Here is a 26,515-nt window from a genome sequence, read left to right as displayed (position 1 = left end):
CTAGCTCATGTAATCTCCCCACTACACCAAGTCACTCTAGATCATCACAGCAATGTTCCAAATTAAATTTCTTTAATGCCAATCAACCTTCAGCTTACCTTAAAACAAGCTAACATTAAATGCAGGCAGTACGGCATGATGGCCTTACTGGTACAAGGCAGAAGCTTCAGGTCTGAACCTAATAAAAAGTCCACAATATGTTTGTTATTATTGAAGAAAACAGCTTTGAAAAGCAAATGTTTAAGACTTTTTCCAGAAAAAAAGATAAGCAACAGTCATATGACTTCAAATATAGTTAAACCATGATTATATGTAGTGATGATGAAATTGGTTTTTGAAGGGTCTCTGGATTTCACTTATCAATCTTCTTTCCTAACCCTGCTTAAATACTTTTTATTAAACATTTCAAATGTATAGAAAATTACATAAAGAATATTACAAATACCACTGTGATCAACACTCAGCTCTATAAAATGTTAACATTTTGCTTTAAAGATTTTATATAAAATATCACAAATTCAGTTGAAGCCTCCTGTGTACCTTTTCAGACCATGTCCTCTTCCATCACCCTAATGTAACTATTATCCTGAATGTGATGTTTTTCATTTCTATGCAACAACAAAGAAGAAAGTTTTGCAAGTTCTCAGTTTACCAAATAAATGGCATCGTATTATATGCATCCTTCTGAAAACGGTTTTTGGTACTAATACCTATAGTTCTAGCTGACCGTTTTTACTCTTTATGTATTATTCTGCTATTTACATATGCCACAATTCATTTATCCATTCTTTTATGGGGGACACTGAGCTATCCAATTTTTCACTATTACAAACAATGCTGAAATAAACATTCTTATATACATTTTCTTGTGCACTTGTGGAAAAAAAACTTCAGGCAATAATTTTCCAACCAAGACCTTAAACCTTTCCTTTATGGTGTACGCTCTTTATATCCTAAATCCTTCTCTACCCTGAGGACAAAAGTAGCAAGAAATAATGGAGATGTTATGCACACATATTTACACATGTTTATGTATCTAAAACAAAAGGGTCATTGAACAAAAGGTTCAATTTAGCCTTTGTACAGGAGATGCACTCATTTTAATGATACTATTAGACTCTACGTCATTAAAAAAGAAAACATCTGGTTGAAATTCATGACCCAGTGGCTAAGGACCCAAGGTGGAAAGGCACTGATCTAAGAGATTTAGCTAGAAGAGGTATACAACTAGGTAATGAGATGTTCAACTGCAACAGCTAAATTGGTCTCCAAAGTGTTGGTGTGAAGCAGACAGGCAATGTGTGTCTTCATATCCTGGTAACCAGGGTTGCTACTCTCTAATCCCTGCATTCTGATGTGTGTGAAATGGTAGCTTACTGTTTTAATCTGAAGTCCCCATATTGCTAATAGATTAAAAGTTTTCTTTTTTTTTTTTTTTTAAGTTGAACCTATGAACCCACAAGATCATGACCCGAGCCAAAATCAAGGGTCGGATGCTTAACTGACTGAGCCACCGAGGGGCTCTGAGCGTTTTTTCAAATAGTTTGTGGCCATTTGGATTTCTGCTTCTGTGAATCTGTTCGTATTCTTTGCCTGTTTTTCTGTGAGGGGTTGGTTGGTTGTTTCTCACTGGTTTGAAGGAGCTGTTTCAAAATTCTGGAAGCTCACTTTTTGTTGATTCTGTGTGCTGGACAATTTTCTTACAGTCCATGGCTTAGCCTTTCACTTTGATGACACTATCTTTCATTGGTATTTTAATTTTACTGGGACTAAATTTATGTTGTATGCTTTCTGTAGCCTAAATCCTTCTCCACCTAGAAGGCACAAAGAATCTTTTCTGTATTTTCTTCTAGAAGTTTAGAAGTTTTAGTTTCCATTTTTAAATCTTAGAATTTAAAGAATTTTTGTGTAGTGTGAAGAAGGGATCACATTTCTGTTGTTTTTACATTTGGATCAATTATCCCAGCACCACTGATTAGATAAATTCACTCTTCCTCCATTTAATTGCAATACCACGTGCTTCTCGGTTCTCTATTCCATCAGTCAATTTCTATGCCAATACTACACTATCTTTATTACTATAGCTTTAAAATAAGTCTTGATGTCAGCTAGGTCCAGTCTTACCCCCTAGACCTGATTCTGTTTCACAGAGATACTTAATTTTCAAGGGGTCTGGGCTATTTCTTTCTTTCTTTTTTTTTTAAGTCTCCCAAGTACCTTAGAGAGCTTCAATAATGATCAAAACTGTCATGCTTTTGTCTTCTAGGAAATTTTTAGTGTCTTAATAAATCTACCTACTAGTCGCAAAGACCTTTTCTTATAAAAAATGTTACTGTTTTAACTTTTCCATTTAGTCTCGGCCCCATCTCAGCTTTCCTTTCTCCAAAGAATTACTCTGGTGTCTTCACTAAAAATCACCTGACCATATTTGTGTGGGTCTCTCTGGGTTCTCCATTCTTCTGCCCATACTGTTTGGATAACTGTAGCTTTACTTAAAAGTCTTGCTATCAGGGGGTGCCTGGGTGGCTCAGTCAGTTGAGTGGCTGACTTTAGCTCAGGTCATGATCTCACAGCTAATGAGTTTGAGCCTCACATTGGGCTCTGTGCTGACAGCTCAGAGCCTGGGGCCTGCTTTGCATTCCGTGTCTCCCTTTCTCTCTGCCCCTCTCTTGCTCGCACTCTTTCTCTCTCTCAAAAATAAATAAACATTAAAAAAAAAAAAAAAAGTCTTGCTATCAGGTAGGGTAAGTTGCCCAGTTTTGTTAGTCTTTTTCAAAACTGTTTTGGCTATTCTAGGTTGCACTTCTATATAGATTTTAGAATCAAGCTTGTCTGGGGGCACCTAGGTGGCTCAGTCAGTTGAGCATCTAGCTCTTGGTTTTGGCTCAGGTCATGATCTCATGGTTCTTAAGTTCAAGCCCCGCGTCAGGCTCTGTGCTAACAGTGCAGAGCCTACTTGGAATTCTCTCTCTCTCTGCCCCTCCCCTTCTCTCAAAATAAAGAAAAAAAAAAAAAAAAGTCTGATGGGATTTTAACTGGGATTGCATTGAATCTGTACACACATTTGAGGAGGACCAGAACCCTAAAACATTGGAGTCTTCTGATCTATGAACATGATTTTGCATACTTTTCAATACATTTATCCCTAAGTATTTTATATTTTTTATTATTATTCTATTATTATTCTATTTGGAGATTCCTTAGACTTTTCTTTTCTTTTTTTTTTTGTTTTAAGTTTAGCTATTTTGAGAGAGAGAGAGAGAGAGAGAGAGAGAGAGAGAGAGAGGGAGAGAGATCACACACGTGAGTAGGAGAGTGGCAGAGAGGGAGAGACAGAATCCCAAGCAGGCTCTGTGCTATTAGTGCAGGGCCTGCTTCAGGGCTCAGTCTCACCAACTTAAGATCACGACCTGAGCCGAAATCTAGAGTCAGACACTTAACTGACTGAGCCACCCAGGCACCCCCTCTTAGGTTTTTCTAACATAGCCACATACATTGCTGCAAATAAAGGCAGTCATATCTGTGAATGAAGATAACTATTTTTCAACCTTTATACCTTTCCTTTTCTGCCTATTGTACTGGCTAGAATCTCTAGTATGTTTAATTGAAGTGGTAAGAGGAGATAGATACTCTTATTAAATTGTTGCTGATCTTGGGGAAAGCATTTGATATTTCACAGTTAAGTACGATGTTGAGGAACATGTTTCTAGTTTGCTAAGATTTTTTAATAATCATGAATAAATGCAAACATAACTGCATAAATGCATATAGATGCATTTCTATCTGCATCTATTAAGAAAATTATGATTTTTCTCCTTTAATATATTAAAGTGGTAATATTACAGGGACTGATTTTCCTATGTTAAACCACTTTTGCATTTCCAGTATACTTGGATATGTATTACCCTTCTTATATACTGCTGTATTCTATTTGCTAAGACTTTGAGGATTTTAGAATCTATGTTTATGATGGATACTGGCCTTTAATGTTCTCTTCTGGTAATGCTCTTACACGATTTTGCTGTTAGGGTTATGTTGGCCTTAAAAACTGAATTGGGAAGTGTTCTCTTTTACTCTATTTTCTCAAAGAGTATGTGTAAGATTGGTGTTACTTCTTCCTAAGTGCTTGACAGAATTCATCAGTGAAGCCAATTCATCAGTGAAGCCATTCAGATCTGTAGTCTTGTGGGAAGGTTTTTGATAACAAATATAATTTCTTTGATAGATGTAGGAACATTTATATTTTCTATTTCATCTGTGTCAGTTTTGATTAGTTGTGTTTTTCAAGGAATTTTTCCATTTCATTAAGTTGTTGAATTTATTGGCATAAAGTCATTAATAATTTATTCTCCTAGTGTCCTTTTGATTTCAGTAGGATCTGTAGTGACATTCCTGCTATTGGTAATTTGTGCTTTATTCCTGATCAATCTTGTTAGGAGTTTATCAATTTTATTTTTTTTTCAAAAAACCCAACTTTTAGCTTCATTAATTTCCTCTATTTCATTTTCTATTACGTTGATTTCTACCATTACAATTATTTCTTGTCTTCTATTTTCTTTGGGTTTAACTTGCTTATCTTTTTCTAACTTCTTTTTTTTTTTATTTAAGTTTATTTATTTTTGAGAGAGAGAGAGAGAGAATGAGAGAGAATGAGAACACAAGTGGGGGAGGGGCAGAGAAAGAGAATCCCAAGCAGGCTCTGTTCTGTCAATGCAGAACCTGATGCGGGGCTCTAACTCACAAACGGTAAGATTATGACCTGAGCTGAAATCAAGAGTTGGACGCTTAACTGTCTGAGCCACCCAAGCGCCCCTCTTTTTCTAATTTCTAAGTATTACAACTAAATTTATATAGTTTTACAATCAATGTGCTACTTGAGGTGAAGCTCAAAATAGCCTACAAGCGATATGCCAGGAAACACTTCTTAACGAATCATCTGTAAATTTTCCGAGAATTGATAAAGATAGGAAAAGGAATTATCAGATATTCTTCAGAGATAACAAACTCAGGAAGTGAAGAGAATTTTGGAAGAAAGACAGATTTGCAGCTGCTTATGAAATCAGTGCCAAGGACAAGCTTGGCAAGGGATTAACTTTTTATATAGTCTGTCAAACCCTGCAGATCATGTATCATCTCATCAGGAATTGTAAAGAATTTTCCAGCCTTGGGTAAAGCCATTTTTACAAAATAAGAATAAAACTTGTCACTGTACCTTTTCTAAATTTGGGCTTTATTTTTGAGTGTTCTTCCTGTGATTTGCCTCCATCTTGAATGGGGAGTACCATGTAGCACATCAAATCAAGGACTTTTTCACATGTCATCTAAAGAAGATCAGATGAAAAGGTACTAATCTGAAATTTTCTCACTGGAAGTAAATCAACATAACAACTAACATACTTATAGCATACAACAGGGCAACGTGCGTACATGTAGGTCTACAGTGCGGCCTCAAATTTTTAAATTTTTTTTTAAAGTTTTATTTTTATTTCTGAGAGAGAGAAAGAGCACAAGTGGGGCAGGGTCAGAGAGAGAGAGAGAGAGACAGAATCTGAAGCAGGCTCCAGGCTCTGAGCTGTCAGCACAGAGCCTTATGCAGAGTTCGAACTCACAAACCACAAGATCATGACCTGAGCTGAAGTCAGACGCTTAACTGACTGAGCAACCCAGGCACCCCTCAAGACTATTTATGGGACCATCACTGTTTGCTCAACAGCAAACGTAGAAAAAGTAAGATTAAATATAGGTACTAGACTTTTGAGGGAATAATAACTCCTTCTTTGCTGTTAAAACAAAAGAACAAAAATTAAAAATTAGTCAAGTATTACCTAAACTACCTATGTGTTTAACAGCACAGTGGCATCCAAAGGAAGAATATCCCAGTCTTAAAGACATTTACTACCTCAATGAAGAGAAAAGTCAACAAAATGGGACACAGAGTAGTGGATTAAATGGTATGATCTAGAGCATAATTTAAAATGAAGGAGAAATATATATAAGCTAAACTAGCTGGAAACAGTTTATGTAGGAAGGTTGCCTTCACCAAGTCTTAAAGGGGAGCAATGATTTGAAATGTGGAGAAGAGAAAAAAGCAGTTTCAGAGGAGAGAAAGATGTGGGGAAGGGCTGGGTATTGTTTAAGTGAAAGGAGGGCGTGGTTTAGGAAATACACAAAACTGGTTAGAAGCTGCACTGGTGCTGAGGGAAGCCTCAAGTGCCACACTGAGCAGGCTGGTCTCCATCCACAGACAGTAAGCCATCACCTACGGTCTACCTGTCCAATTCTAATGTTAACAACTAGATTCCATTTAGGGAGCATGTTCTATGTGTCAGGCACAACTCTCTCATTATCCTCATTCTACACATGAGGAAGTGCAGTGTTAAACCCATGCCTCTTAACCTTTTTCATGTCTTGGCACATTCAGAAAATATCTGTAAGGTTGCTCAGAGCTGGCAGTACTAACCTGGAGGCTCCAGCTGCCTTAAGCCACTAACTAAAAGGGTCAGTATCTTGGCACATCCAGAACTCACCCATGGCCACAAGGGTGTGAAGCTCTAGCTTCAAGAGCTCAACAGCTCGGTAGTTAAAAACTTGAACACTGGAATTAGAAAGCTTGGTGAGGTAACTTGACCCAGGTTACAGAGCCGGCAAGTGGGAAGGCCAGGATGTGTACTCCAGAGACACATGCTACCATCCTTCAATGCCCACCTCCAGCCAATCTTTTTTGTAAATCCCTCCTTGACTACATGGACCCTGGTGAAAACTCCCTTCCCTGAATGCCTACTGTGCATATGTCAGGGGCATACCACTTAATATCTGACTTTTAACTGTCTTATATAAATACTTGCACTTTTCTCTGTAATTCAAATTATATGTCCTGAATGCAGGGATCCCACATTCCCCACACTCTGCTTATATTTTCCACCCCAGCACGTGGCTCAACTCTGGGCACTTTGGAAGTCAATATTTCAATTAAGTGGAATGATGACAGCAATAGGAAGCAACGACCGTTAACTTAGAGATAAAAAAAAATTACAGGCAAAAAATTCAGTTCAGAGCCATTGATTAGGATGGTAGCAAAGGAAATAAAAGGCACTACACCAAAGACATTAGCTTCATACTGGAAGAATCAAAAAGATTAGCTAGAGTAAGAGGCAACCACGATTTGAGAGTTTCACATCTACGGGCCAGAGAACGAGGGAAACTCACATCTGGATGTGATGGGTCTGAGCTGAAGACAGACAGCTGAAGGCAGCTGAGATTCAGGAATAAGTTATAAACCAAAGAGGTAGCCCTAACTGCGATCAGCTTTAATGGAAGTCCTCAAAGAGAATGAATTTGCCTACCTTACTTAAATCTACCCGTTTTATATTCCCTAATACAATGCTGAACAGCAGTGCCTTGTGTAACTGTCTAATTCTGTATGATATATGAATATCTATGTGAGTAAATAATATGTTTTATTTTAAATTCTCAGAAGGAATTTACTAAAACTTACAATTAGGTACCTAATGATTACATAAACGATGGCAGAAAAGTATTTTCAATTTTCAATGCACATACTTTACATACTAATTGTTTCTTCCTACATGATGAATTATAAATTGTGTTTCAAAGTTTAAGTTTAAAAACCTAATTTGGGGTTACTAATCACAAAGTAATCAACTTAACATATAGAGAGATGAGAAGAAATCAGAGTTTGTGTGTTAAGTTGTGGTCCTGAATTTATACAGTACCCATGTTTATATAAAGAATGTGCTTATCACTCAGTTCAAACATTTATTAAGTATCAAAGCTGTGCAAACCACTGTGGCAGGTGTTATGAGGGACTCAAATGTAAAGAACAGGGTCCCCACCCTCTGGTAGCAGGGGCTCACAATCATGAAGGAAACAGACCTGGAATACCCCATGAGGTATAATCATCATGTAAAAAGCAAATTTGAGGCTCAGATAAGCTATGGAAATCCTCCCTTTCCTACTTAGTATATGCCTCTTCTGTCCAAGTACAATAGGACTGATTCTGCTCTAAAGGGATTCCAGATAAGAAAGTAAAGAAAAAAAAAATCATCCTCCAATAAAATGGAATCTGAAAAGTACTGAAGTCTATTTCAGGAAAGCTGTAAGTAAACAGAAAACGGAGTAAAACAAAATCATCAAGATTTTCATCAGCAGATTAGTTGATTAAAATCTAGGCAGAAAGACCCTTTTTCAAATAAACATGCGCTGTATTAAAAGCCCACTATAGGAAAAAGAGGAAGCCCCAGGGAAGCTTAGTGAATGAGGGTCCCCGTGCAAGGCACACACTACTCACTCTGTACTCTCCTAGAGCGAAGTGGCAAGTCGCTAGCTGGATGAGTGCTCGCTGATGCTCCAGGGTCCCCTGTCCCGTGATCTGTGGCTGAGGAAGTGATCCCTGGAGAGCTGCTAAATGATGCAGGCTGGCTATTGCTTTTTTATATTGACCCTAAAAAAGACATAACAGCGAGGAGGTGAAAAACACTGCCATTTAAATAAATCTCCAGAGTTAATTAAGCAAGCAGCAAGCAACTCCAAGTAAGGTAGCTCTGCTTGATCATCAGAGGAGGAAAGAGGAGACTTAGCAATAATCAAACCAACTTACTTAAAGAAAGATGGGGGGTTCTCAATGGAGGTACTTTACACATACAAAGAGTTTTCTCTCTGGTCTTAATTCCTTTTTTTTTTTTTAATGTTTATTTATTTTGAGAGAGCGAGATAGTGCGTGAGCAGGGGAGGGGCAGAGAGAGGGAGACACAGAATCTGAAGCAGACTCCAGGTTCCGAGCTGCCAGCACAGAGCCCGACGCAGGGCTTGAGCTCATGAACCACGAGATCATGACCCGAGCCAAAGTCGGACCCTTAACCGACCAAGCCACCCAGGTGCCTCCCCACTGCCCACTGCTTTCAGTTTATTTAATGATTTTTTAGTACCCTCTACACTCAAAGTGGGGATTGAACTCATGACTCCAAGATCCAGAATCACATGCTCTACTGACTGGGTCAGCCAGGCACCCTTGGTCTTAATTCTTAATACTAAATAAAATAACACCAACTTTTGGATAACGTACATTTTGGATATACCATTTCTTATAAATATTTTACTACTAATACCATCTCTCCTTTACGTAGGATGGAAGCAGCACCCTGTCCATTTCAACAATGGAGGCTGGGAGCTCTGTACCCCCTTAGGGAATTTGCTCTCTCCCTTCCAGGAATAAGGAGAGCCAGGCAGAAGGCCTCCATCACAATGCAGACAAGGAGGGGTGGGAAGTATTCATTTTTTATTGAAAAGTAAAAATCTTACTTTTACAGAGGGGTGTGGCTGGACATCACAAAAGTAACACAGAAGATGCAGCCTTGTCATTTTGGGGTTATTTTGAAATGAAAGACACAACATGTCTTCAGAGCATGACTAGTCTACAGAAGAAACACGCACACCTCGCATGCTACAGTCGGTTCACAGTAACAGTCATTCTATACAAACACAGGAACTTAAATCATACATCACATTACCTGATAGATGATCATATCAGTGAGGAAGATTCTTAACCAAAGCCAAGTATCTGTCTTCCATGCCAAACAAATTCTTGTAAATTCTGAGAATTCAGAAGAAAATTTGCCAAAAACATGTTAACAGAGAAGCAGAAAACAAAACAAACCCAGCAAAACAACAGAGAAAAACTACCAAAAAATGGATAGCAACTATAGACTTCGATTTCTAAAACAATGGTCTAGAATTTCGGGTGCCTGAGTGGCTCAGTCAGTTGAGCTTCTGACTTCCCCTCAAGTCATGATCTCACAGCTGGTGAGTTCAAGCCGCTCCTCAGGCTCTGTGCTGACAGCTCAGAGCCTGGAGCCTGCTTCAGATTCTGTGTCCCACTCTCTCTTTGTCCCTCCCCCAATCACGTTCTGTTTCTCTCTCTCTCAAAAATAAATAAACAAACAAAAAAACAATGGTCTATAATTTCAATTAGACAGTGAAGTTAGAATATAATACACAAGCAGTATTTTCACTAGGCACCAACAATTATTAAGCACATACAATGTCCCAAGAGCTGTTCAAAATACAGTTCACATATTATCTCATTTATCTTGTAAATAACTTTGCTCACCTCAGAAAAAGGTATTGTTTTATTTTCACCCAGTTAAGATAACAAAGATATAACACTAAGAGTTCTACTCATTTTTTAAAAAGTCAATTTACAAATAAAGAAAAATCCCCTCCAAAGGTCAAGGTCACATACATGTTTATAATTCTAGAGGCAACCGAAGAAACCAAGTGATGCTATATTTACTCAGAAAAAATGAAAATGACATGACACATCTGATCATGGGTTCTGTACAGGTATGTGATGCAAGTGGGCCAAGGGATGAAGGTCCACTGGCCAGAAGGAAAGTAAAGAGCCTTGGTTCCAAATTACAGTAAAAACACATTGGTTAGCAAAGTGCTACTGATTTCTAAGTAATGTTGAAATACTTTTTAAAAAACACGTCTATTTGTTTGACACAGAGAAAAAGAGCACATGCACATGTTGGGAATGGACAGGGAGACAGTGAGAGAATTCCAAGCAGACTCCGCGCTGTCAGTGCAGAGCCCAGTTTGGGGCTTGAACTCAGGAACCATGAGATCATGACCTGGGAATAAATCAAAGAGTCCAGGGCTTAACTGACTGAGAGCCATCCAACTGCTCCTGAAATACTTAATAACTGTAAAACTTCCCCTAGTTTTAGGTCTATTCTCAAAGGAAAACAATCTTTCTGTAGTGTGAGTTTTTCAGGTAATAGAGTTAATGCAGATAAAAATAGCATTACCTTTTGTATGCTTGGCTACACTGCATAAGGAAGATACAAGGCAGTAGGTCAGAAGAACCAAAAGCACAAAACAAACAAACCCAACAAGAAAAAGAGGCCAGCAATACAAATGTTAAAAGACCTAAAACTCTCCCTGACACTCCACCCTAACCCTAATTATAATTATACTCGGAGTAGGGGCACCTGGGTGGCTCAGTCAGTTAAGCCTCCGGCTCTTGATTTTGGTTCAGGTCATGATCTCACGGTTCCGGAGTTCGAGCCCCTCACAGGGCTCTACCCTAACTGCACGGAACCTGCTTGGGATTCCTCTCTCTCTCTCTCTCTGTGCCCCTCCCCTGCATGTTCACAGGCTCTCTTTCTCTCTCAAAATAAGTAAACTTTAAAAAAAAACCACTCATAGTAAAAGCTAAGAGGTAAATGGTTATTTGATTAATAACTGATTAGATGTCCTACTCAAAAAGAATCCTATAAAACATGTCAACTACTGTAATCAATTTAGTTAGCCATGTCTTATTTCAAGCAGAATAATGTTTTTATTAGCACACTCACCTTATATAAAAATTAAACAGCACCAATACAACAGCATGTTCTTACCCTTGTCAAGGAATTCTAGGGAGTAGAGCAACTCCCAGCTCTCCCTGGCCAGCTTAAAGCTTTCTAGAACTTCAATGGAGTTAGCAAGCTCTGCTTTATTGACTACAATGTGACGATTCCTTCCTTTTGCCGAACAGTCTTCATCATCCGAACTCTGTTTAGAGAAGGTGAAGAATAGGACTAACTTACAGTTATGTATGTGTGACCCTTCAACAGCATGGGTTTGAATGACACAGATCCATTTATACACAGATTTTTTTACAGTACAGCAGTGTAAATGTTTTTTCTCCTCATGATTTCCTTAATAACATTTTTTTCTCCAGCTTACTTTATTGTAAGAATACAGTATATAATACATAACACATAACAAATACAGAATAACCAACTACTTATGTTGTTGGTAAGGCTTCTGGTCAATAGTAGGCTGTTAGTAGTTAAGTTCTGGGGGGAGTCAAAAGTTATACACAGATCTGTGACTGTGTAGGGCGCATAGGGCTGGAGCCCCTAACCCCCTTGTTCAAGGGTCTGCTGCACTGGTGTGTTATTATAGTTGTTGCCACCAATTCTGATTACCATATGGACTTTATCAAAGGATACTATCCTGAGTATAATTTTTGAATTTTACAATTTAGCTTTAAAAATTAATGTAAATTTTCCATCTTTTCACTTTTACACATTCAATTTTTACCTTAAAAATTAAGCTTATTTTTAAAAAATTTTTTTTTACATTTTTATTTAATTTTGAGAGACAGAGACAGAGCGCAAATGGGGGAGGGGCAGAGAGAGAATGAGACACAGAATCCAAAGCAGGCCCCAGGCGCTGAGCTGTCAGCACAGAGCCCGATGCCGGGCTTGAACCCACGAACCGTGAGATCATGACCTGAACTGAAGTCAGACACCCAACTGACTGAGCCACTCAGGTGCCCCTAAGCTTATGTTTTTCTCATGATAAATTCTAAGCTTATGTTGCTTTCAAGTAAAGCTCCAATAGTTTAAAAACATTATCAGTGTTATAAAAGCCCCAAATCAGATTTTTATATTCAGAGATAAAGCTTAAGTAGCATCTGTTTTATAGTTTACTTTCCCCCCCAATATGTGACATCATTTAATTTGCTTCCAAATAAGTTTGTCACGTCGTGGAATAAAATTAAAGCCCAAATGCCCTAAGAATTGAGAGAAATGAGTTACTTATTTTTTTGTTCCCTAGATATATCTTCTCCTGTGGCCACCCCTCTCTTTGGCTCTGCTCCCCCAATGCAAGGTGTCGGCCAGGAATTACTTATCTATTAATGCCTTCTGTATTTTACAAAAGAGTTCTACGTTTCTTGTTCTTCATCTCAAGAAATATTTAGCCAAAGAAAAGAGAGGTCTCAGAGAATTGCTTGTTGTAAGTGTTGTAAGTGCCAGTGAGCATGGTTAGACATTTTGCCAAAAACCAGTAAAGGTAAAACAGCTCCATTTAATTTTATTTTGCTGAGAATTTCTTGACTCTTTTATTCTATCTAGGTTATTTTGCCAACTTAATGACCCAAATTAAATTCTCCCTGCAAATTTTTACATCACTAAGATCATTTAAAAATATGTACAAATATTTTAGCTAAAAACTCAATTCCTCAAGCTAATCTCAGAAAAAACAAGTCCTTCACTCCCACCTTTCTTCCCCTCAGACTTAGTATCCTCCTGCTACTCCTGATGCTTGGGGACCCTCCCTACCCACTCTATTTAGCTGCCACATTCTTATCCTCCCTCAGTAATGACACATACCCCATCCCTTTCACAATCAAAACCTGCTAGGCATCTTATTTTTTCAGGGTCCATATCCTTGCCACATGTTGCCAATCTAATAAGATACACTGATATGAATGGGGTAGGCACTGGTGTTGCAACTTAGAGAAAACATTCCTGCCTCAAAATGAGATCGGGAGTTTATGGAAGGGACCTCAGATGTGGTGGGAATAGTATGGAGTTCTAAACAGTTTCTAGAATTTAGAGAAATTACTTTCGAAATGCCAAAGTAGCCTCTGAAGTTCCGAGGGAATGCTGTAAGCAAGAATCCTGACTACAGGGAACACACACAAATGTGTGCGGGTGGAGAACTTATTGCCCGTGGGAGAGGACAGCCCCCAGCTCCAGCCACCTGACATGTCACAAGAGCCAAGGAATTCAGCTGGGTGGAGAATGCACACCCATCTCAGGTGGGCAGCCTCTGCCCCGCTCCAAATATGTGCCAGCATTAGGGGCCAGCATATCAGATACTGTTGTGAGAAATCTCCCAATTTTTTGACGGTTATTAAAAGAAACAAAACACTACAACAAGATGAGCTGATAAGCTGAACTTTGGGCCATCAGATATGTCCTCTGCTGTGATGGCACACACAGACCTGGCAGGGAAAGAGGGGGGTTGGGGGGGGTGCAGACTGTGGCACAGAATGAAAACCAGGAAGAAATCAGGAGAGTAAAAACAAAAATAGATGGAAACACAGACTGGCTGGAGAGCCACAGTATGAGAGCAGGGCCTGCCAGGTGACACATGACAAGTGAAAAACAGGAGGAACCAGAGAGCCAGAGGGTTTAAGGAGGCTGCAGAGGGACAAAAGTCTGGGCCTACAGCTAAGAGACTAGCACACAGCCTGCCAGAGAGAAGTACTCCAACCCTAGAGCACAGCCCAGGGGCAGAGGTCCAGGGGTAGGAAGGGGCTCAGAGCACTGGAGGATGCAAAGGCCTGATCAGTAACTGCCTTAAAGCCAAAGTGAAGAGTTTGGCTTTTATTCTGAGCATGATGGGAAGCCACTAGAGGTGGTAAAGGAGTGATGTCTGCTTCATGTCTTTAAAACGTCACTAAGCCTGCTGGGTAGAGAAGAGAGTTGGCAGGGAGCAAGAGGGCAAGCAGAAAGAGGATGATCCTGATGATATACGAAAGACTGGGATGCCTTGGACAGGGAGGAAGTGGTGGAGATGGAGAAACAGACTGAGAGCCATGTTATTTATACTGATTTATATGGGACATGTCATTGCTTTTAGCTAAAACCAGTATTACTACAACCTATTATTACATGGCAGGTATCTGTGGTCTTAACGTGACACACCCGGATAAACCACACACTCATGGAAACCAAAAGGGAGAGTGAACGAGTTATCCCTCCTGGGAATGTCAGCAAAGAAGGAAAGAGTAGGTACCTAGCAGCCTTAGGAATCTTTTTAAAGCATGACTCAGAGGGCATCCAGGAAATTCTGATTGGCACAGAGTTCTCCAAGTGGGGTTCAGGGTTGGATTTCAAAGCATCTCTCAACCTCTGAAATTATTTGTAGAACAGTAAATGTGTGCATTTTTCTGTGGGAGGAAACAAATGAATTTACCATAAGGTTTAATAACCTTAAAAGCCTTCAGAAGGCTTGGTCTTCCCTGCTCCATTCTATCTCATAAAATCTATAAAAACATCAGATTAAACTGACATTTTTTTAAAAATTAAAAAAAAATTTCTTGAGAGAGAGAGAGTGTCAGAGTGTGAGCAGAGAAGGGGTGGAGAGAAAGGGAGACACAGAATCCAAAGCAAGCTCTAGGCTCTGTCAGCGCAGAGCCCAATGTGGGGCTCAAACTCACAAACTGTGAGATTGTGACCTAAACTGAAGTCAGACGCTCAACTAACTGAGCCACCCAGGCACCCAGATTAAACTGATCTTAAGGCACATTATCTCCTCATGCCCCGGTCCAGTAAATGTTACTTAGGGGCTGAAGAAGTAGTGAGGGGACTGAAAGGAGGAGAGGGGACAGGAAGTAGGTGAAACTCTGGGCTCCCCTGAGGTATTCACCTGGAGCAGGGATTAGCAAACTGTGACCTGCAGGTCAAATGCTCCTTTAGTAAATAAAGTTTTATTAGAACACGGCCACTTCATTTGTTTACTATTGTCTATTGCTGTTTTTTTGTATTGTAACAGCAGAGCTGAGTAGCTAGCTGCAGTAGAGACCGTTGAGCCTCTAAAGCCTAACCTACTTATTACCTGGCCCTTTACAGAGAAAGTTCGCTGACTCCTGACCTAAAGCATCTCCACTGGGCCTCCACTAAAGCTTTTCTTGAAAGGATTCCTCTGCATTAAAATTAAATTTAGAAATCACTGTCCCGTCCAGGCCTGCTGCCTGGCCTAATCAGAAGACCAGTGGTTCTTCACATTCTCCGGCCTCTTGCATCTTGTGCAAACTGTCTACTCTTCACAAATTTCACCCCCCAATTGCAAATGACAAAATGCTATACATCCTTCAAGGCTGATTTCAAATGCTGACCTCCTTCATGAAACCTTTCTGACATGTCCCCTTGGGTTGTAATTACTTCCTAGCTGGAACACCTCAGCACTTTCCATTCTGAGGCCAGGACTCAGCATAGCACTCTGTCTAGACGTTCAATGCAGTTCATTTGCCTTTGCTTTTTACATTTGATATCATGCCGTCAAAAGAGGTAGAATTAACTTATACCAGGTTATACCTTATAACATTTGCCTTTTAGGCTGGACAACTCTTTGTCGTGGGCCTGTCCTGGTCACTCTGGCATGGTTAGCGGCATCTCTGGCCTCTACATGGTAGATATTAATAGCAATTCCTCCACACCAAGCCGTGGAAATAAAAAATGTCCCCAGACACTGCCATATGTCCGGGGGGGAGGGGGAGGGCAGCAAAATCACTTTAGTTGAGAACTGCTGATTTATACGGTAATTATGACGAAAAGCCCCAACAATTTTATCAATTCAGCTCCAAAGCTATATTTTACAAAGACTCATTTCCAGCAAACCATAAACATATAATCTGTTAATAATCATATCTGAAAGGATTACCATGGTTTTTTCTCTTCCCTCAGCTAGTTTCCTCTTTTTATGTATATGTTTGTTACGATCAATTTCTACATCACCATACACATTTGATACATCCTCAAGAAGAACCAGTGGAACTTGGCTTGGGGCATTAGGACCTATGGATGGGGGGAAACACCAACACTTAAAAATGCGGCAAGGAAAAGAAAACAATATCAGGTAGAAGTTTACTCAGCTGTAAATACAGGTCATTAAAAAGTATGTTCAGTGTTATCCCAGTTAGGTAGACAAACAAGTGTGCAAGAATAAGAAAAAAGACTATACAGATATATAGTTAATAGTTAACTATTAACGAATAGTTAATAAAGGTTCTCTCTCAATGACAGATTATAAGTCAAAGTTCCTTCTTTGTTATTTGTTCTTATTTATCTAGAAATTTTTTATAGCTATCATGAATCATAAAATTAGCAAAAAACACTAAGAGTGTATTATATGTACAATACATTATAGCTACAAATTCCAAACAATATCTAAATATATGAAAGGCTATAAGGCAATACACAAAAATGAGAGTAGTTATATTGGATGGGTAGGTGATTTCATGCTGTTATTTTTCATGTTTTATATGAATTTATATGCAAATATATTACTTAAAAAATCTCTGTCTACTGCAAAGTCTTTGTGAAATCTACTTTAACACTTTGCTACATCTGCTGCTTTTTAAAAACAGAGGCACTGAATATCTGTATTTAGTTTCACGGTACCACTATATCCTTTAATATAGAAACTGTAAATGAAAACATACTTACATAAAAACTACCAACAACTAAAGGAAAGCCCTGGTGTTACCCCGCAGTTATTTGCATCTAAGAACAATGTTAAGGTTAACATTTTCATCTTTCATCATCCTAGCCAAAGTATTTTGGGAGACTCTAAAATTCTTAAACCAACCTTGGAACAGAGATGGTTGTATGCTGTTGACATACTGGAATGCATTCTTAAAGAAGACCAACATAGTGGAATAAACCACTTGGTTTTTATATTTTGCATGAGCTTCATTATCAAAGTTGGTCATGTATCTGCAGAGATCCTTCATTCTATGCAAAATATCACCATAGCTTCTGAAAGATGAAGGATGACAAAAATTAATTACTCTGGGCTTGACAGCAAAAGGTCTAGAGAAAAGCCCTAACAGAAGCATTACATTTGCCAAATGTAGCAGCAGGCATTTGAAATTCCCCTTCTGAATTAGAGCAATAATCAGATCACTATTTCAGGACACAGACACAACAAAATAGCTATTGTTTCCTCTGAATGCGAAGGAATGCTTCAACCTCAACATCTTCTTAAGAGTTCACACTTTCATTGCGAATCTTTTAATAAAGTGAAAAACCACCCTCTTTTGCATAAATACCATGGTTACAGAATTTGCCCAAACAAAAGTATACCTATGCATTATACGCTTTTTAAGAATGTGATTTTGTTTTTAAAGATCTTGAGAACATGGTATCAGAAGACTTGCTAAGCAATTCTAGAAATGAACAATGTTTTACCGTCTTCCTTTATCCATCTGCCATTCACATCTCATTCCAACAACATTTAAAATCTTAAACAACCTCTCCCAAGGGTCCACAATCTGGGATGATTTTTCAGTCAGCCCTTCTATTATGTACTTCTGAGAGCTCCGTTTGCTAGGTGACATTAAATCAGATGATTCTTGGGCACCTGAGAAATGAGAAGAGTAGTCTACAATTAATCTTACTACTTACTATGTATGTGATACCTGACAGAGAAAGAAAAAGAATCCCCATTCAAAAGACAAGAGCACAGAATCCAAACACATTATGTGCTTTGTTTAAAGACCCACAACTGGCCACGGGTATAGCAGAAAATGACTTTCAAGCTGTGGTACATGTATGAAGCTTGGTGCACTCACATCATAGTTCAGCAAGTTGACTGTTTCAGTCAAATGGTAAAACTGGTTCCAGAAAAGTTTTTTCTCTTACCTGTAGTATTTTTTTTCCAGGAACCATCTTTTAGAAACACTATCAAACTGGTGTGTATCCAGAGAATAATCAGAATGATGAGGGATTTCTGAGTTTGCAATTTACTAAAGTCTGTATAAATAAAACTGCAGGATATTTTCACTTACCTTGGTGCTGACTCTCTATCTGAGTAGACCTAGTGACGTAATTGATATAAAATTCAGCTGCTTTGTTCAAGTACTTATATAATAAATTGGCAGGCAATCGAACATCATGGTTGTTAATTATTAGTGGAAGAACATCACAAACTGTTGAAGGGGAAAAATAATAAAAAACGATTAAGTTGTCTGTCTACCCTACAATTGTGAGAAAAACAGAATTTGTTTTAGACTTTACTTAATGTAATTACTTAAAATATATAGGGGAACAACCCCCTTATGGCACATTTATTTAAAATTTACAGTGCACAGGGTACTAGCGGCTGGAGCTAGCAAGGAAACACACAGGCAGATTCTACATTATGGGTACTGGTCTAGTTCTTGAACTAGTAACAATTCAGATGTTTATTATTATGCTTCATACTTGAATATATGGTTGTACATATTCTTTTGGAGGTATCAAATATGACAATAAAAATTTAGAAGTTGTTTAAAATGCTTTCTGGACTAAAAAAATAAACCAGGATTTAAATTTCATAATATGAAACGTTCTTTTGCTTTCCACAAATGACCTTATCACTAAAATGATACTTACTCCAGCATATTCTACTCACTGCAGAGAATTAGTACAAAATACAATTTTTCTTACCAAATAATTTTCTAAAGCAGTTAACAGGAGATTCTTGTTCTTCAATAGTTTCAGCCTCTAATAGTGCTTCCCCAAGGCCAACCTGTTTCAAAATACAATTAGTCATTTAAATGCGCTACAGTTTAAGATGTCAGAATTACATAAAGAAATGGCTTTTAAAATTTACCACACAGTCTGTATATGCAAACTTCCCCAGGAAACAAATATTCTCATTTTAAAGACTAGAAAACAAAAGGATGCATCAGCAACACAGCCCAGAAGGAAACCCTAAATTCACCTGATCAACAACTACTTTGGCTTGGTTATGCTCCTCTGAACTAGCAAAATTAAAATGAAAATTAAATGTCTACAGAAACTTAAAGGAAGGGTTGGAACTGATTAGAATAATAGATTTTGTACCAAACATAGAAACTATTCTCTGCATCAAGATATATTATGTTGGCAAACCTTATCACTTTCAAGAGTTGTCACAAGTAGGCAATCATACAGCATAGGCTAGGCTAGACACAACTGTTTGACTTTTTTTTTTAATTTTTGACAGAGATAAAGAAACAGTGTGAGCAGGGGAGGGCCGGAGACAGGGAAAGAGACAGAATCCCAAGCAGACTCCACATCATCAGCACAGAGCCTGATGCAGGGCTCAAACCCACAAGAACCACGAGATCATGACCCCAGCCACAATTAAGAGTCAGATGCCTAATGGAATGAGCACCCAGGTGTCCCACAACTGTCTGACTTTTAAGGCCACCTTTCCATTACTTTCTACTATGTATTTCCTAGCATAGTAGAAAGTTAGCTTATCAAAACCCAACAAGGTGTCTGTGTTATCTCCTTGGGGTCACTTGGGGATGCTTGGGGTAGGGGTAGAACAATGTAAAAGATAATATAATACAAACAGTTAAAAGTTGAGTAATGATTAAAGAATGTGTTGGGTTGAATAGCATCTTCCCAAAATTCATGTCCACCTCCACTCAGCATGTGACCTTACATATATTTTATGCTATAAAAAAAAATAAGGTCTTTGTAGATGCAATTAGTTAAGATGAAGGCATACTAGGTTAGGACAGGCCCTAAATCCAATGACTACAATCTTTACAGGGTCATGTGAAGACATAGGAACACAGGGAAGACACACAGGGAAGGAGGCCATATGACAACAGAGGCAGACACTGAAATGATGTAGCTGCAAGCCAAGAAATGACAGACTGCTGGTAACCACCAGAAGCTAGGAAGAGTAGGAAGCATTCTTCCCTAGAGCCTTTAGAGGGAGCATGGCCCTGCCCACACCTTGCTTTTTTGAACTTTCAGCTTCCAGAACTGTGAGAGAATAAATTTCTGTTGTCTTAAGCCACTCAGTTTTCTGGTACTTTGTTATAGCAGCCCTAGGCAACTAATATAGGGAGGTACAGAAAAGGTTAACTGGGGCCAAAGCTTGAAAAATGGTGTGGGAAAGAATAGGCAACAGAGCTGGAATTAAGAGTTAGTGATTTGAATCCTGACTCTTCCATTTGATGGCTATGGAAATTACTAACATATTTAAGATTCAGTTTCTTCATCTGTACAGTCGGATACTATCTACCTCAAAGGGTCTGGGAAGTACAGGAGATACCGAACACTTACCAATGCCTGCCAATAGCATTCAATAATTATTACAGATATAAGTAATTGAGGGAAAAGTACATGAGAAACATGCCTGTTAAGACTACAGACTATGGCTCTCATTTAAATTCAAACATGTTCTTGACTACAACGGAGTAGGATTTTTAAAATAATTTTAGTGTACTTTACAGATTGCAAATAAACAGCACTGTCAAAGCTGGCTGTTTCCTTACACTGACAGGACAACTTCTACTGGAAATTTATAAAGTTTGATAACAGTGACATACTTTTAGCTTTACTGACAAAGATTTCTTATATTCAATCTTACCTAGTGCTCTTCAGAATTTCTGCTCTAAAATAATACACACTATTGCTTTTAACCCAACTGATGAATGTGTTGATCAATTTTATTTTCTCTTAAGAAAAAGGAAATGATCAAATCATACCCCATGCTGTACCACTGTTTCAGGGAAGCGTCTCAAAAGCAGAAGCAACATTTCTGATCGTTCCAATGTGTTGAAGCATTGTTCCGTTACCTTTAGTAACATTTCGCACTGGACTCGACCAGGGAGAGTTTCAAACAAACCTGTGCATAACACATTTTACTTTAAAAAGTTTCTTTCAGAAAGAAAATCTTGAAACTAATATGGAAGTAAGGCATTTTCATGTACAGAACAATAAATACTACATTTAGAATAACTGAGTTTCACCTACAACCTAGAAGGCTTTTGGGTTAGATGGTAATGGACACAGATGTTTGCTGAATGACCCTAAAACCCTTGGAGGCCTTATTGGATCCAGGAGACAAGAATGGCTTATGTGAAGGGTCACAACAGTGCTTGCTGTTGGCTGAGATAAAGAGGATGCACTTGTTTATGCTGAAATGACCTTAACTACCTACTTTCTGTTTTATCCAGAATTTGAAATCTTTGGCTATAGCAATCAACACAAAGTGAGGGTTAACAAGAAAGGTCATAAATTGCTAAAAGTTTCTCTCCCATTTTGTGGAGATATGCTTAATCTATAGATGCTTTCTGATCACTGCAAAACCTGTTAAAAATATATTCAATTCCCTGGGCTAACTGATAAATTTGCACCCTTTAAGGAAGCTTATGGGTTTCTAAGCAAATGCTCAAGAGACCAAGTGACACCATTTGTACAAACTTCAGTTGTCAAGAGCAAAATATACATGTGGGTACCAATACTACAGATGTGAGTTACCATATATAACTTAGTAGTCCAGAAATGGTAATTTATACACCCATTAAGTTATCACTCCATTCTTACTTCTTAAAAATTGGGTTTGTTTATCCTGTGAATCATTCCTTAATGCTGATGTAATAATGCTGATTTCTCTCCACACCACCGGCTGATCTGGGAAATTCACAAACCTATTTTTAAAATGAATGCATTAAATTACAATGTCAGATTCTATATAGTATTCAAAAAAGAAAATAAGATTAGCATATAGAGAAAAACACATTTTTCTTTATTCCAAGTAAATATGTAGATGTAACAAAACAAAGCAAAATAAAAATATAAAATAAAAACTAAGGAAAATGAAGTTAATCACAACAGTCTTTAGAGTTTTTATAAGTGAAAAGACAAACGACCATAATATATAAAGCATTTGTAAACATCAACAAGAAAAAGGGACTAAAAAAAAAAACCCCCAAACCAAAAACAAACAACTACCCAAAAGTGGGCAAAGGCAAATCACAGAAAGAATGCAAAGAGAACACTTAAAAAGCTACTCAGTCTTATTAGTAATACAATGAACACAATTTTTTAAAAAAAGCAACATACCACTTTCCATCACAATGGCAAAAATTAAAATCTGAAAGACTGATAACATACAATGTTGGCAAATGTGTGGGAAAATGGGCACTCTTATACATTGTTGGTAGAAATGTAAAGTGGAATAGTATTTTTTGGAGAGTGATTTGGTAGTGTATCAACATATAAAATACTACACCCTTGACTGTGAAAATCAATGTTTAAGAATCTACTCTATAGAAAAACACCACAATATGGGTTCAAAATTCCTTACTGACACTGAATACAATCTCAATAATTGGAAAGTATCTAAATGTCCACCAACGTTATGAAACCTTACGCAAATATGAAAAAGAGCTCTACATCCTGAGAAAGCATCCCTCCATTAAAGTGGATGAAGAAAGCAAGCTGCAGTATGATATAAGTAGTATGATCTCACTTTTGTAACCCTTCCCCACAAATACTTTTATGTCTTCTGTACTGTGTATGCATGTATACAGAGACATCCAAAACTTAACTCAGGTTGAGTTGTAGGGACTTTCACTTGTCATTCTCCATACTTCAGTATTGTCTGAACTTCTGCAAAGAACATGTATTATTTCCAAAATAAAATGAATTATAGAAAGAAAAGTTTTAACAAGAATAAAACGGAAGATTTCTCTGCAGAAAGCATGTCAGCAGTTAACTGAAGGCCTAGACTCACGACTACGTAAGCTTTAGATACCAGAGACGTAGATGAACTTGAAGATCTTCCCCCAACTCCCACTTTCACACACAAACAAAACCTCCGTGAAAGATCCAGGGCAGTGCAAGCTTGAAGTCCAGCATCCCCACTCACATGTCGTACAGCAATCTCCCGGCGGTGGCAGTCCTCTCCGCATTCCGCTCGATGGTGTACATCTCATACTGCAACACAGATCAGACTCAGAGGTCACAACCTCTGCCCGGGGCCGGTCCTGGCTCACCGCGCGCAGCGCTACTTGGCCTTCACTGGGCACCCCCAACTCGGGAGGGCCTGATAGTAAAGCATCACGTGGTGACGCAGGGCCACGGCGCTTAGGAGTGCGACCCTAGGGCCCTTCGGCTCCCAAGATTGGGGAATAATGTCTCAAAAGTAGCAGGCACTAAACAAATGGCTGCCATGATGATGAACGAGGGAGCGAAAGGCCTCTCCCAAGGCCGAGGCCACCGGTGGGCCACCGAGCAGCACAGCACCCCCACACTTCCAGTCACTCCGACCTCGAGCGGGGTCCCCGGTGTCTCCAGGTGCTGGCCTCGAAGGGGAGGAGGCGTGTGAGGGCGTCGGAGAGCAGGGCGGGGGAGGTGGAGAGAAGTGGGACGAGAGGGAGCGGGGCGGTCCGGCCCCCGAGGCGGGCGGGAGCAGCTCGCGGCCAGGGCAGCCCCGGCGCGGCGAAGCACTCACACCTTCACGGATGCTGCCGCATGCAGGGGCCTGACCTCACCTGGATGTTAAAGTCGGCGGGGTAGAGGCTGCGGGCTGTGATCAGCCAAGCCTTGGCTGCCCACAGGTCCTGCTGCACCAGTTCCCGGGCTCGCTGCACCAGGAACTCGCAGTCCCCCTGGGCCGACATGACCCAGGAGGCGTCAGGCAGCCGGCCGCTCGGGCCGTACCTTCCGGCTCTGGAGACGCCGCCGCCGCCGCCGCCGCCGCCACCGTCGCAGGGTAGGCTTCTGCGCATGTCGGGGTTGGCGCATCCGGAATTATTTCCCGGGTTTTGCGAGCACCCTCTTCCGGTCCGCTCTCATTGACCTTCCAGCCCCTTCGTTCTTTGAGGACCCGGTGTTTTGGTACCGACTTTTCCAGGTCACCTCCAAAATGTGGAGAAGTGGATTTCCACGCTTGCGGGCTCTAGCGTGACTCTTGTTAAGCTAGGGGGCATGCGCTAGAGCCTCTAGTTGCTGAGTTACGGCACGGTGTTCTTCCGTTCCTCTCCCGGAGACCTGCGGGTGGGCGGTATCTGGGTGTCTCGAGGTCTGGTACCCGAACCTGGCTGACAAACTTCTATGTACAAGAAGTTTGAGAGGAACAGGCAGAGGGGGGCCTAGAAAGCGGCGGGAAAGAGCGCGCGGGGAGCTCCCTTGGCCAGGGCAGAGTTGAGGAACCTGCCCCTGGCTCATTGCCCGGCTTTAAGTTTACGAGAAAAAGTCTGAGGCCAGACTAGTGTCCAAGGTCAGAGAGGCATGGTAATGCCTAGAGATCGCTCTGGTGCATTTTATCTTTTCAAAGTATGTCCACATTACATCGTTATGCCTTTATTTGCTGATTTCTGAAACAAGCATTGAGCTCTTGCAGTAATTAGTACTTGGAAAGTGCTTTGCTGCATGCGGTGGGAGCTACAAAGATGATTCTTGTACCAGCAGAAGTTTTACAATGATGTGGGCATGTGACCTACAGAAAAATAGGCCGTTTTAATGATCTCTTTCCACCCAATCACTGTCATTTTCACCAAAATTCCAGATTTGTTTTCCATTTGAGAGAAGGAAAGAGAAATAATCTCCCTGCTCTGGAGAAGGGAGGCCGCATTTCAGAGCTGGAGAAGCACTATTTACCTGCCTAATAGGAAGAATGTACCAAAATGTGGATTCATTAGTTTTCAATCCAAGTTCTATATACAGAAAGTTTTAGCAAGTTCTGTTTACATCTGGTATCTTCAATTTATTCAATTTAAAGCCAAGAAATTAAGGATTCAAAGCTGATTTGTTTTAAAAATAGAAGTTACTATGTGTTTCTATACATGAAAATTTATATTTTTAATAAACATGGGTATATACATTACTATTCATGGTTATATGTAAGGTTTAATATATGCCAACTAATTGTGATAATTTATGAATAAACGATCTTAAAGTTAATGATGAGCTAATTTTAGAGTTAAGTATAGAAAGGGCAGACACAAAGCAGCAGTATAAAGCCCCAGTGCTTTCAAATCTATTAATGTCCAGGCTCTTTTATTTTGCTATTTTGCTTATGATACCATTCTAAAAATAACACTTTTAAATATCTTCCCCTTTCTCAAAATTCTGAAAATTTGATTTTGTTTCATTAGTATCCCCAATGATGTCTTTAGCTAAGAGTCCCTGCATTAACATCAGTCGTTCTGTGATCTATTGATTGAATGCTCCAGGAAACATTCAGGTTCCAAAGGTGCTATTTAATGTGCCCTTATTATGCACAACCAGAGCCTAATTGTGCCATCACTTTAGGCCAGAATTGCTCAGTGACAGAATGTTTTTGGCTTTGTAGAAAATACAAAATTGAACAAATAGCTCAGTGTCATTTTTACCTTATAATGTATAGGTTATAAAAATAGGTTGCTAACTTAAATTTTTTTCATTATTTAATTGATTTTAATACATAAAGTGTTATGCTAGGATTTACAAATGGCAAAATGACTAATTTGGGTTTTTTTCTATTTATTTATTTATTTATTTATTTTAAATTAAATCCAAATTAGTTAACATATAGTGTAATGATCATTTCAGGAATAGAATTTTTGTGATTCATCCTCTACATATGACACCCAGTGCTCATCCCAACAAGTGTTCCCCTTAATGCTCCTTACCCCTTTAGCCCTTCCCCTCATGCAGCATCCCACCAGCAACCCTCTGGTTGTTCTCTGTATTTAAGAGTCTCTTATGCTTTGTCTCCCTATTTTTATATTATTTTTGCTTCCCTTCCTTTATGTTCATCTGTTTTATATCTTAAATTGTACTTAAGAGTGAAATCATATGATATTTGTCTTTCTCTGACTTATTTCACTTAGCATAATATACTCTAGTTCCATCCAGTTGTTGCAAATGGCAAGATTTCATATTTCATTGTGTGTGTGTGTATATATATACTATATCTTCTTTATCCACTCATGAGTTAATGGACATTTGGGCTCTTTCCATACTTTGGCTATTGTTGATAGTGCTGCTATAAACATTGGGGTGCATGTGACCCTTCGAATCAGCACTCCTTTATCCTTTGGATAAGTACCTAGTAATGTAATTGGTGGGTCGTAGAGTAGTTCTATTTTTAATTTTTTAAGGAACCTCCATACTGTTTTCCAGAGTGGCTGTGCCAGTTTGGGTTCCCCCCAACAGTGCAAAAGAGTTCCTCT

The 26,515-nt window shown here is 39.2% G+C and overlaps 1 protein-coding gene across 4 annotated transcripts in view; it reads right to left on the bottom strand.

Annotated features, from left to right (window-relative positions):
- INTS10 (integrator complex subunit 10) overlaps positions 1 to 24,077 on the bottom strand; it is a 32,244-nt gene extending 8,167 nt beyond the window's left edge. Inside the window, exons 1-14 of one of the 4 annotated variants that reach the window (XM_027071694.2) lie at positions 23,852 to 24,077; positions 23,227 to 23,294; positions 21,900 to 22,003; positions 21,059 to 21,198; positions 19,014 to 19,095; positions 18,374 to 18,514; positions 17,775 to 17,946; positions 17,173 to 17,342; positions 16,246 to 16,379; positions 11,421 to 11,574; positions 9,528 to 9,610; positions 8,309 to 8,461; positions 5,213 to 5,321; positions 99 to 178 (exon numbers count right to left, since the gene is read on the bottom strand). In XM_027071694.2, coding sequence (XP_026927495.1) covers positions 99 to 178; positions 5,213 to 5,321; positions 8,309 to 8,461; positions 9,528 to 9,610; positions 11,421 to 11,574; positions 16,246 to 16,379; positions 17,173 to 17,342; positions 17,775 to 17,946; positions 18,374 to 18,514; positions 19,014 to 19,095; positions 21,059 to 21,198; positions 21,900 to 22,003; positions 23,227 to 23,294; positions 23,852 to 23,980 — 1,719 coding nt within the window. In that variant the 5' untranslated portion in view covers positions 23,981 to 24,077. The other 3 variants (XM_027071699.2, XM_027071708.2, XM_053216498.1) reach the window with 3 other exon arrangements.
- Between the last annotated feature and the right edge of the window lie 2,438 nt (positions 24,078 to 26,515).

This window comes from Acinonyx jubatus, chromosome B1 (assembly GCF_027475565.1).
Source record: "Acinonyx jubatus isolate Ajub_Pintada_27869175 chromosome B1, VMU_Ajub_asm_v1.0, whole genome shotgun sequence".
In the NCBI taxonomy this organism is placed as follows: Eukaryota; Metazoa; Chordata; class Mammalia; order Carnivora; family Felidae; genus Acinonyx; species Acinonyx jubatus.
Note: the sequence above shows the minus strand (reverse complement) of the source record. Positions and strands in the feature narration are given on the sequence as shown.